The following is an 11,109-nucleotide window of genomic DNA, read 5'->3' as shown; positions in this document are numbered from 1 at the left end:
TGGAAAATGCCTTGCCTTTTTTTTTTTTTTTTTTGCCTTGGACTTTTGATTTCATCTTATTTTCACTCGCACTCTTTGGGTCTTTTGCCCGACGGACTCCTGAGTCGTTTAAAAAAAAAAAAAATGTGTTCGCCGCAACCGTATCGTTTGTTGAGTCTTGCATCACAAGCTATGAGTAGGCCATGATAATGAAAAGCCCAGTTCTACGTCTTTGTGGTGTTTTCAGGGGTTAACAGGGTAGTGGTGTGCAGTGGTTGGGAAACGGTGATTTAAGCGATTATATGTTGACGTTTGGCAGTGAGGATCTGGGGGAGTACATGGAGGCCAAGGGGGCGTCGTGCCCCGGGATCCTCACCCTGACGACGGGGCTCAGCAAACCCTTCACCAGGCTGGAACGCTACCCCACCCTGCTGAAGGAGCTGGACAGACACATGGAGGTCTGTCTGTCTGTCTGTCCGTCTGTGTGTCTGTAACTATCATTTATCCTGTGCACAGAATCACACTTTGTATCTTGTGTATATATTTGGATGTATCCGTTCTTCATTTTTTTTGTTTATATTTGTTCAACTATTACATTATTTGTTTTTTGTCATTTTAATGCTCATTGAATATTTGGATTCCAGCCTTTTGAAATGTATGAATCAGATGATCTTGAATAAATACATTTTTTATGTTTGCTTCTCAGGACCACCACCCCGACAGAGCGGATCTCCACGCTGCCATGACAGCCTTCAAAGAGCTGGCGGTAAAAACGCACACACCCACACACACACACACACACATACACACACACACACATACACACACATGCAGAAACGTCACGTTTAGTCTAGTCACCGTATGTAACAAATAATCTCTTGAATTTGAACTTGAACTTGAACTCAATCTGAACCTTATATCTATTTTTTTATTGATCCATTGTTCTATCTATCCATCTGTCCATCCCTCTATCCCTGCAGTCCCAATGCCTGGAGGTGAGGAAGAGGAAGGAGCTGGAGCTGCAAATCCTGACCGAGCCGATCAGGAACTGGGAGGGCGAGGACATCCGGAGTCTGGGCCCTGTGCTGCACATGGCCCAGACAGTTGTGCACACATCCAGCTGCCCGGTGACTACACACACCTTCTGATGTCTACTGCGAGACGAGGGAGGGACGAGGGTCCTGTGATGACCGTGTGTGTGTACTGTATGTGCTTCCCAGGAGAGGAGCGAGCGCTACCTCCTGCTCTTCCCACACACTCTGCTCCTGCTCTCCCCCAGCCCCAGGATGAGCGGCTTCATCTACCAGGTGAGGAGGAACACACACACACACACACACACACACACACACACACACACACACACACACACACACACACACACACACACACACACACACACACACACACACACACACACATAAGTGATAAACATATTTAAAAATTATTTAAAAATAAACAATATTAATTTGCAATATACAATAAACCCTAATGAAACAATAAATGTAATCTGAAAATTAACAAACAAACAACAAAAATAAATAAATAAATAAACAAGAAGGAATATTTGGGGAAATACGCCAGGATAGAAACATTGGACAATGTCAAGTAAACCACAAATAAAGCAAACTATATAATAAACCAGAAAAATAAACCTAGAAATAATCAATGAAAAAGATCAATTTGGCGAAAATGCACACTTTTTTTTTTTTTTTTTAACCGGTGCTGTCAGCATGCTGGGCGTACAACAAAGAGTATTTGTATGGCATTGCATTCAGGACAGAGTTAGTCTGCAAGTGGAGTTCAAGTTCTCAACCTGCAATGCAACTCTTTATTCATTCTTTAATCATCCAGGACTGCTGCAATGACTCTGTCCTGTGGACGACCTGTAGGATGACAAGAGCACAGCCAACAACCCCCCTCTTTGGAGAACTATTTATCATGTTTTGGATCTATAAACAACTGATCACTACTCCAAGAGGGGGAGAATCACCACGGTCAGACAAATAAACATAGAAACAAACAACATTTACACAAAACATGAACATTGGACGACGGGGGGGGGGGGGGCGCATGTATACCTGTATACCTCGCAGGCCCTCTGCCACCCCCCCACCACCCGGGCGCCCACAACGGCAAGCAGTGCCCCCAGGGCCCCCTGGAAGGCACCCGCCGGCGCTCTCCGCAGCCCTGCCAGGTCGCAGCACATCCCAAGCCACCAGGCACAAGCCTTCAGGACTCCAGCCAGGCTGGGAGGGGGGGCCAACCACGCCCCCACACCGACCCGCCAGCGACCGGCCACCCCGGAAAAAACCCCAGCGCTCAATGTGTGCTGTTGGTAATTGCAGTTAAAATTGCGGGGTTGGGGGTGCGAGTTCTTCAGGCAAGTCGAACCGAATCACTCGCAGCCCTACTGCACCGCACACCCTGGTCCGATGGAGTGTTGTTTGGAGTAGGATTGGTGTGCGAGCGTGTGTTTTAAACTAATGTGAGTGGGATTACAATTTTGGGACGGACGAGAAGCATGCTTGGGCAGGAGCGTGACAGTCAAGATGGCAGCTGCCCGCCACATCCCCACCCACATAGCCTGCACCCAGCCCATCCCGCAAGCCCTCGGTCTATTGTGTGGTGTATGTGCTGAGTATGAGTTTTGGCACTGGGAGAGAGAGGCAGGTCACGACCGGATCGATCCAGGGGCGCAACAGGCCGGGGAGCAACCACGCAGACCCCCTCCCCCCGGACCCAGCCGCACCCCCTGCCAGCCGACCTACAGCGATCAGCCAAGGGCTCAGAGCGTCCGCCATGTGCCTCCGCCATGCGCCTCCGCCATACCCATCAGGCTCCTGGTCAGCCCCCAGCCACCGAGCATGCGGACTACAGAACAGAGGGCGGCAGACGGCACCCCCACCCACAGCCCGACCCCCCCCGCGACGAGTGCCCCGCGCACCGAGAGTGTCAGAGGGCAGGTACCCCGGCAGCCCAGTGTGATTACAGCAGACCGCCCCCCACGGAGGACGCCACATGGTGAGCCCAGCACCGAGCACAGCCAGCCAGGTTCAGGACTCAGGTTGACAGGACCAGACGGAACGCCTAACCTGCCCCGGCACGACGCCCCGACCCCAGCGGCACGCCGACCCGCCAACCACGGGGCCGAGACCTGAACCAGCGACCCACACCCCCCGCCCCCAACCCGAGCCCCAGAACCCACAACCACAGCCCGAACCAACACCAACCCGAACACAGGCCCACGCACCACAGATATCCCCTGAGCCGCCCAGGCGTCCACCCAACTGCGGAGCCCCGCCAGACCAGGAGGACCCCCACATGCCCCTAAGCACAATGACATTGCACCGACTTAGGAAGACTCAAGTATTAAATTATGGAGTTATGTCAGTGATAAAAGTAGCCCATATTTCATTAAATTAATCAACATTGTTTTGGGATATTGCCAATAGTTTTTCCATTGAGATGTAATTTATAACTAACTGCAACAATTGGGATGTGGTGAGATTATCTCTCTTTTTCCAATTGAGTAATATTGTTTTCTTGGCGATTGTTAAGGCGATCAAAATGGGTTGGTGGTGTTTCAGTGGTGGGTCGACTGAGGAGAGGTCACCGAGAAGACATACAGTATAGACGGGGAGACTGGAATGCTGCGACCCAGGAGGGTTGATCGCTTCTTGGTGATGTTGGTCCAGAATGCCAGGATAGGTGGGCAGAGCCAGAAGGCATGAAAGTAGTCATCTCTGGTATCAAGGGAACAGCGAGAGCAAATGTCTTCATCCACAAAACCCATTTTGAACAATTTGTGCTCCGTGAAATGGGCTCTGTGCAAAATCTTATATTGGATGAGTTGCATTTTGGAGTTGCGGGTCATAGAAAAGGTGTTGTTGCAAATAAGCTTCCATATATCGGTGGAACGGCAAGGTCTCTTTCCCATTTCATTGTAGGTAAAGATAAGGTATCGTCTGTTTTTAATAAAAGTTTGTATATTCTGGAAAAGGGATTTTTCAATAGACCGATATGAGTGAGATGTACAATCATTTGAGGTGGTTGTAGGATGTTGTTCGTCATTTGATTTAACTTTTAGAGACTGCTGTAATTGAAGGAACTGAAGGAAGCCGTGGCCACCGATATTATACCTTTGGGTAAGGGTTGGGAAGGATACAAGCGAATTGTTTTCAAAAATGTGTTCCAGATGAGTAATTCCTTGTCTTTTCCAAGACCTAAAGACAATTGGTCTGTTTTTTCACCAAAAAATCTGGTTGTGCCAGATTGGCGTGAATTTGTTTGGAGATAGTGTGTGACCACTGAGTTTGAGGAATTTCCACCAGGCTGACAGAGTTGTTGCGATAAATGGGTTTTTAAAGCAATCATGTTTCCGAAAACGCACACTAACTCACTCATGCATATAAACACACACAACCGAGCAAACACACACATTTTCCTCGCATTTATTTAAAATGTATTTCACTGGTTAAATCTCTCTCTCTCTCTCTCTCTCATCTCTCTCCTCTCTCTCTCTCCTCATCTCTCTCTCTCTCTCTCTCTCTCTCTCTCTCTCTCTCTCTCTCTCTCTCTCTCTCTCTCTCTCTCTCTCCTCTCTCTCTCTCTCTCTCTCTCTCTCTCTCTCCTCTCCAGGGAAGAATCCCTCTCTCTGGGATGCTCATCTCCCGGATAGAAGACGAGACAACCTCCGAAACGCCTTTGAAATATCTGGTAAGGGGTTAGAGGTTTATTCCTAAAGGAGAATATACATTAGAAAAAAATGTACTAAGTGGTCTGTGTGTGTGTGTGTGTGTGTGTGTGTGGTGTGTGTGTGTGTGTGTGTGTGTGTGTGTGTGTGTGTGTGTGTGTGTGTGTGTGTGTGTGTGTGTGTGTGTGTGTGCGTGCACGTGTTCTGCAGGAGGCCAGTGTGAGCGCATGCAGGTGGTGTGTAACACTCAGCAGGAGCTGCAGGAATGGCTGGACCTCCTCACCAAACACACACACACTCCCTCGGCGCACACGCACACCGGGGCCAAGCCACAGTCGGTCTGCTACACGGTGAGGCGGTCGAAAGTAAAAGAATTAAGCTCCAACATATTTTTCGATCCGAAACTTTTGATTACAATCTACTCGTGAAATGGTATTAAATTACAAGACAACAAAAAATAAAATTCACTTCATTAGTGAGTTAATATATTAATTTTGTGGAGGGAAAAAAAATGTAATGACAAAGTAAGATTATTTTTTTATTATAATTTCACCGTTTTTTCACGAAACATAATAAATCAAAAAAAACATTTTTTTTAAGAAAATGGATAAAAACATAATTTTGCGACGGAATCCCTGCAATTCCTTCACTAACCCCTAGGGTGCCACAAACGACTGTTTGGCTGATGTAAGAACCTTGTTTTTATTCATTTTTCTTTTCTTCTTTTCGAGATTGAGCTCAAACCAAACGTAAATAGGCGTTTATCAACAATTTCTCCCCCTCCAGCCACCGTGCGCCCCTGCCACCCCCTCCAGACACTCGGAGTCCTGCAGTTCCGGGACGGTGGGAGGAGTGGGAGGAGGGCCGGCCTACCACACCCTGCCTCACCCCTCCTCCTTCGGGACAGCCCCGGGTTCCGGAGGCAGCCCGGCCTGGGGCCCTCTGGAGCCCCCCAGCACCCCCAAGCCCTGGAGCCTGAGCTGCCTGCGGCCTGCGGCCCCCCTCCGGCCCTCCACCGCCCTGTGCTTCAAGGAGGTACAGTGGGAATCCCACCCGGGAGATACAGGAAGCGCCAACATGCAGCCAGCTACTCGCTCAATAAACGAATACATTGAGACGGAACGTTTATTTGAAATTATTTTATAACTAGTGCGTCGGGTTTTAGAGCTTCCGCTACGAAAAATGGATGACAGCAACCTCACAACGAAACCAGTCTTCTCGTTGCAGCTTCTATGTAGCGTCACAGGATGGCGCCACTAGCTAGCGTTAGCAAGAGCATGTACGCGACGTGAATCCGGGTGATCGGCTTTGTTGACCAATCCGAATCGAGTATTCCACTGCGCTATGGAACAATGAATACATTTTAAAACACCACAACATGTGGCTGATCCATTCCTCTTTTATTTGGGAAAACTTTAACTCACACTACGGTGTATGATAAATATTGACATCTCGTGACATGAACCTTGATTGTGATGTATATTTTTACCCTTAATCCTCCAGCACCCGCAAATTATTGTATTGGGTGGAAAAAGGACCACAGTCAGACATAGTTCCTTTAGTTACTGTGAGACACTAGTTCTACATTTAAAAAAAAAACCACACAAATATATATGAAATATTTCCCAGTACCTCTCTAGCTTCCTTGCTGAGTATTGACTTGCGTGTCTCTCTCTCTCTCTCTCTCTCTCTCTCTCTCTCTCTCGGTTGGAGCGCAGGACTTGAGCAAAAGCCCCAAGAACATGAAGAAGTTGCTGCCCAAACGGAAGCCTGAGAGGAAGCCCTCTGAGGAGGATTTCAGCACCAGGAAAAGTACGTGGCGGCAGCGTCCAGGTTTTTGGGTTTTTTTTTTTTTTTTTTTTGGCTGGGGATCCACTTTTTTTTTTTTTTTTTTTAACGATCATCACAAGGCCGATTATTTTAACTCTACACATTTTGCTCTGGACCATTTCCATTCCTCAGCCATAAACAACAGGTTGCAGCTTGAGTAGACAAACAAACCATTTCTAAAACAATCAAGTTTTTTTTATTTTGATGCAAATTGTGTATTTTCACAAATATTAACAATATTCAACCATTATTAATAATATAATAAAAAAAATAATAATATAATAATAATAATAATATATTATTTTTAGGGGGCTATTGTACTGAACTATTTAACCCTATACTGCCACATTTTGATTTTGGTTTGATTTGATTGCTTTATTTTGTTTGTATTGTTGTTTTAATTTTCAGGTTCAGATTTATTGTTTATTTATTAGGTTTGCGAAAATTTGTATCGCTCATAGTTTATTTTAAGGTTCATTTTTATGGTTTATTCTATTTTCAGAAAATAAGCTTTTCGAATTTTTAGGAAATGTTTCTATCTTCTCGTTATTTATTTTTTATTTTTTTGCATTATTTGTATTTTACATTTAGCTTTTTTATCTTCAAGTTTCCTCTCTAATGGCTGCTGTTTTTTTACAATACATTGTGGGGCGAATTCAAAAAGTTCTTGCGCATCTTTTGCGCCTGTTTAACCGGTGCAAATAACAGAAGAAGCAAACGTCTATTTCACAAGGCACCCGCAAACTGTGAAATGCACCCCGAACTGCATTGCCATGCAAATAACGTCTCGTACATGCGGTCCAAAATTGGTACCTTTCTAAGCAAATGGCATCCAATACACAAACACCGGCGCTAATAACCACACGCAGTTAGAGTGACGCGATTACCATCTGTGGAGACCTGGTGGTAACTACGCAAACCCCCCCCCCAAAAAAAGGCAAAAAAAGGCTCAGCCGTGTGACTCTCTTCAGAGAGCTGGAGCAACTGAAGTGCATTTATAATGGGTGTCACGTCAAGAATTTCCAGCGATCGGTAAATTCTATTTTCACGTTATCATTACAATTATTATTATGTCACGGCATCTGTAGGTTGCGAAACACCCAGCAGTCTGTGGTATTCAAAACGGAATCCAAAAGCAACTTGCCGAAACTTTAAATATATTTTTGTACAAATAGGGCATTACAAACGTTGATAAAAGCGGTTCTATAATTCCTGTTAAAATCGAAAAAACAACCAAAACTTATAGGGAATTGTTAGTGGTCAAAACTGGCATTGAACCACAGATGGCCTTGAACCTGCAGGACCATGGGCAGCTCCGCAGCCTTTCGGTTGCAGCGGCCAGAACTTACTAAATAAACTGCCATCATTTCTACATAAATATTCTATGGTAATTTCAAACTTAATTACAAAATGGAAAACAAGTTTAATTAGTTTTATTTATGTATTGTAAATGACCTCTCGCGGCCCACCTGCAGTACCTTTGCGGCCCACCAGGGGCCGCAGCCGTCGCTTTGAAAAACATTGGTCTAGAGCAAAGACTAATGGATGGATGGATGGATGGATACCACTACAACTACATAAGGTGTTTTTTTTTTCGATTGATACGGCTTTGACCCTCTCTCTCTCTCTCTCTCTCTCTCTCTCTCTCTCTCTCTCTCTCTCTCTCTCTCTCTCTCTCTCTCTCCCTCTCCCTCTCTCCATCAGGCACGGCAGCTCTGGAGGAGGACGCCCAGATTCTCAAAGTGATAGAGGCTTACTGCACCAGCGCCAAGACGCGGCAAACCCTCAACTCTAGTGAGTGCGAGGAGACACACACACACACACACACACACACACACACACACACACACACACACACCAGTTAGCTCTGCTTTCTGCCCTAACAATATCTTCTCTCTCTCTCTCTCCTTTCTCTGTAATCCCTCTGTTCATATGTACTTGTCCTCCGTCACATCCTCCATTGATTGTTCCTTCTCGTCTTTTCTGTTGTTCTTTCTGTTTATTTATTAAATGCTTTTTCCCATCTCCGCTTCTAACTGCATTCTATTTGCTTTGTTTGTGTGTTATTTTACCCCTCCCCGTACCTTTTTCGGTTTTGGTCCCTCCCTCGTACCCCACCGCCCCATATCGTTTTTGCATCGATCCAACTCTCCTCCAATTCATCCTCCCCCTTTTCCCGGTTACGTTGCGGCTTGAATCCCTCCGGTTTTGTGTCGTTTTCCCTCAATTCCGAACAATTCCCTCCATTTATTTATCCCCCTTCCCCCACTTATTACGTATGGTTTGTTCCACTACGCCCCCACCTTCCCACCACCCTCTCAACTCCCCCACATGCTCTGTTATTTGGTTCGCTCCACCCCCACCCCCACCCCCACCCCCACAGCCTGGCAAGGCACCGACCTCATGCACAATCACGTGCTGGCCGACGCCCACCTCACCTTCCCGGCGGACCTCGCCACTGCCCCGGGCTCCAGTCAATCAGAAACCGACTTCTCAGATTATGACGGTGTCTGGACAGCACCTAGCTGCAGGACGACGTCCCTCCAGCGTAAGGTGTCCCCCACTGGTCCGTCTCCCCTGGCCCATCTCCCCACTCCTGTAGACCAACTATCCATCTACCAGTCTTTCTAGAACCATTGATATTAATAGTACCGTAACCAAACTAATAGTTGCGCAACAAAAAGTATTTTGGGCCACTCTGATGATGGGAATTTCAGGGGAAGTTCCTCCACGTTCTCAGTGAGTTCAATCCCTTCCAAAGGCAAATATAGAAAAATATGGCGACATCGGCCAGATTACCACTTCGATATCTTCAAAAAAACCTGATTTTTCAGGCAAATATTTTGCGAGCAGACATTTTCATTTTCCATGTGTGAGTGGGTTTTTTTCCACCCCCAACAATGACTAAAGACATTTTAGTGAGCAATTGAATATTTTGCCACGCCTTCAAAGAATCGAAAAATTTAAATAATATTTCAATATTTCAGAGCTTATTGAACCTTACATATGACCGCGTGTCACCTTATAGGACTCGACGTGCACCAATGGACCCGGTGGTGGAAATAATGGTAATTCGTGACCTCCCGGACTTATTACTATCTCCTCGTTGTCCTGTGAAGGTTCCAGCCGAAAGGACGTCCACATGCTGTTCCCAGAGGAGGAGAAGATCATTGTGGAGGAGACGCGGAGCAACGGGCAGACGGTGGTGGAGGAGAGGAGCCTGGTGGACACCGTCTACGGCCTGAGAGACGAAGTGCAGGAACTCAAACAGGTCGGGTAGTGTTCATAAGCGTTGTACGGTCGTTGTCCAAAACTCCTGAGTTATTTTCCCCGTTGATGAGACTCCGAAGAGGTTTTTAAGATTTCCAAGGTTGTCATGGATTCTGGCTAAAGTTGCCTTTAATCTCCCATTTAAGTTTTATCACCAAGACAACATCAACCAGGTCAAATCACAAGCTTCGCTCACAAGTTGTACGGTAGTGGTTCATGTTTTTATACAGTATATAGTAAATTTTACATGAGGCATTTATAAAGCTTTTGGGATATTGAAAAAAGGTTTTTTGATATATACAGTATAGTGTGTATGCATATATATATATATATATATATATATATATATATATATATATATATATATATATATATATATATTAATATCAAGAAATATTCAGTATATTGTAAGTGACTATATAAAATTAACAGAACAATATAGATATATATATATTTTTTTAAACTTTATCATTTGTCATACATTTTTTAATATATTTTCAATCATTTCCTTTTTTTTTTTTGATTCAACCAGTATAAAACAATAAATTCTGTATCCAGTTTTTATTTAAAGTTTCCTTTTAAAAAGGCCACCTCAAATTTTGCATCTGTCTTGCTCCAGCTAGCCCAGTTCCATGCTAAAATGTATGAATCAGATCTGTGTGTGTGTGTCAATATTTGAGAAGAAAACATGGCTGGTTGTATTTTTCAAAGTCATATCTGGTTATTATTCTTTTCAGGGCCGTTTTGTCCAGAGTCCTATCCCTGAAATACTTTGGGGGGGGTAAGGTGTTTGCTCATTATTGTAGTCTGAATTTCTCCTCTCTCTCTCTCTGCGGCATCCAGGACAACAAGAGGATGAGGAGAACGCTGGAGGACGAGCAGAGGGCAAGGAAGGAGCTGGAGCGGGTCGTCAGGAGGGTCCTGAAGAGCATGAATGACCCCTCCTGGGACGAGACCAACCTCTGAGAGAGAGAGAGAGAGAGAGAGAGAGAGAGAGAGAGAGAGAGAGAGAGAGAGAGAGAGAGAGAGAGAGAGAGAGAGAGAGAGAGAGAGAGAGAGAGAGAGAGAGAGAGAGAGAGAGAGAGAGAGAGAGAGAGAGAGAGAGAGAGAGAGAGAGAGAGAGAGAGAGAGATGTTTGTTCCCAACCATTTCTAACTGTTAAAAATGTTAAATGTCCTTGAGAAAACAGGAAGAAGTATAGATGGGTGGATAGATACTTTATTCGCCGCGGAATGGAAATATACAATAAACCTAAGAAAAGAACTAGAAGGTAGAAAAAATGGGCACATACAACATATCTAAGAATTAGCAATAAAAAGTACTAAATAAACCAGAAA

The 11,109-nt window shown here is 45.2% G+C and overlaps 1 protein-coding gene across 1 annotated transcript in view; it reads left to right on the top strand.

Annotated features, from left to right (window-relative positions):
* The window catches only part of LOC307248290 (rho guanine nucleotide exchange factor 7-like), a 23,460-nt gene extending 12,706 nt beyond the window's left edge, over positions 1-10,754 (top strand). Inside the window, 12 exon segments of the mRNA XM_080024640.1 lie at positions 299-437; positions 686-745; positions 960-1,106; positions 1,200-1,286; positions 4,618-4,660; positions 4,663-4,695; positions 4,883-5,022; positions 5,459-5,707; positions 6,391-6,484; positions 8,207-8,296; positions 9,622-9,773; positions 10,616-10,754. Of these exon segments, the coding sequence (XP_079880766.1) occupies positions 299-437; positions 686-745; positions 960-1,106; positions 1,200-1,286; positions 4,618-4,660; positions 4,663-4,695; positions 4,883-5,022; positions 5,459-5,707; positions 6,391-6,484; positions 8,207-8,296; positions 9,622-9,773; positions 10,616-10,738 (1,357 nt within the window). The 3' untranslated portion in view covers positions 10,739-10,754.
* The last annotated feature ends 355 nt before the right edge of the window (positions 10,755-11,109 follow it).

Source organism: Zeus faber (genome assembly GCF_960531495.2).
Source record: "Zeus faber genome assembly, chromosome: 2".
Classification (NCBI taxonomy): domain Eukaryota; kingdom Metazoa; phylum Chordata; class Actinopteri; order Zeiformes; family Zeidae; genus Zeus; species Zeus faber.
The sequence above is the reverse complement of the archived record's forward strand: the minus strand, read 5'-3'. Positions and strand labels throughout refer to the sequence as shown.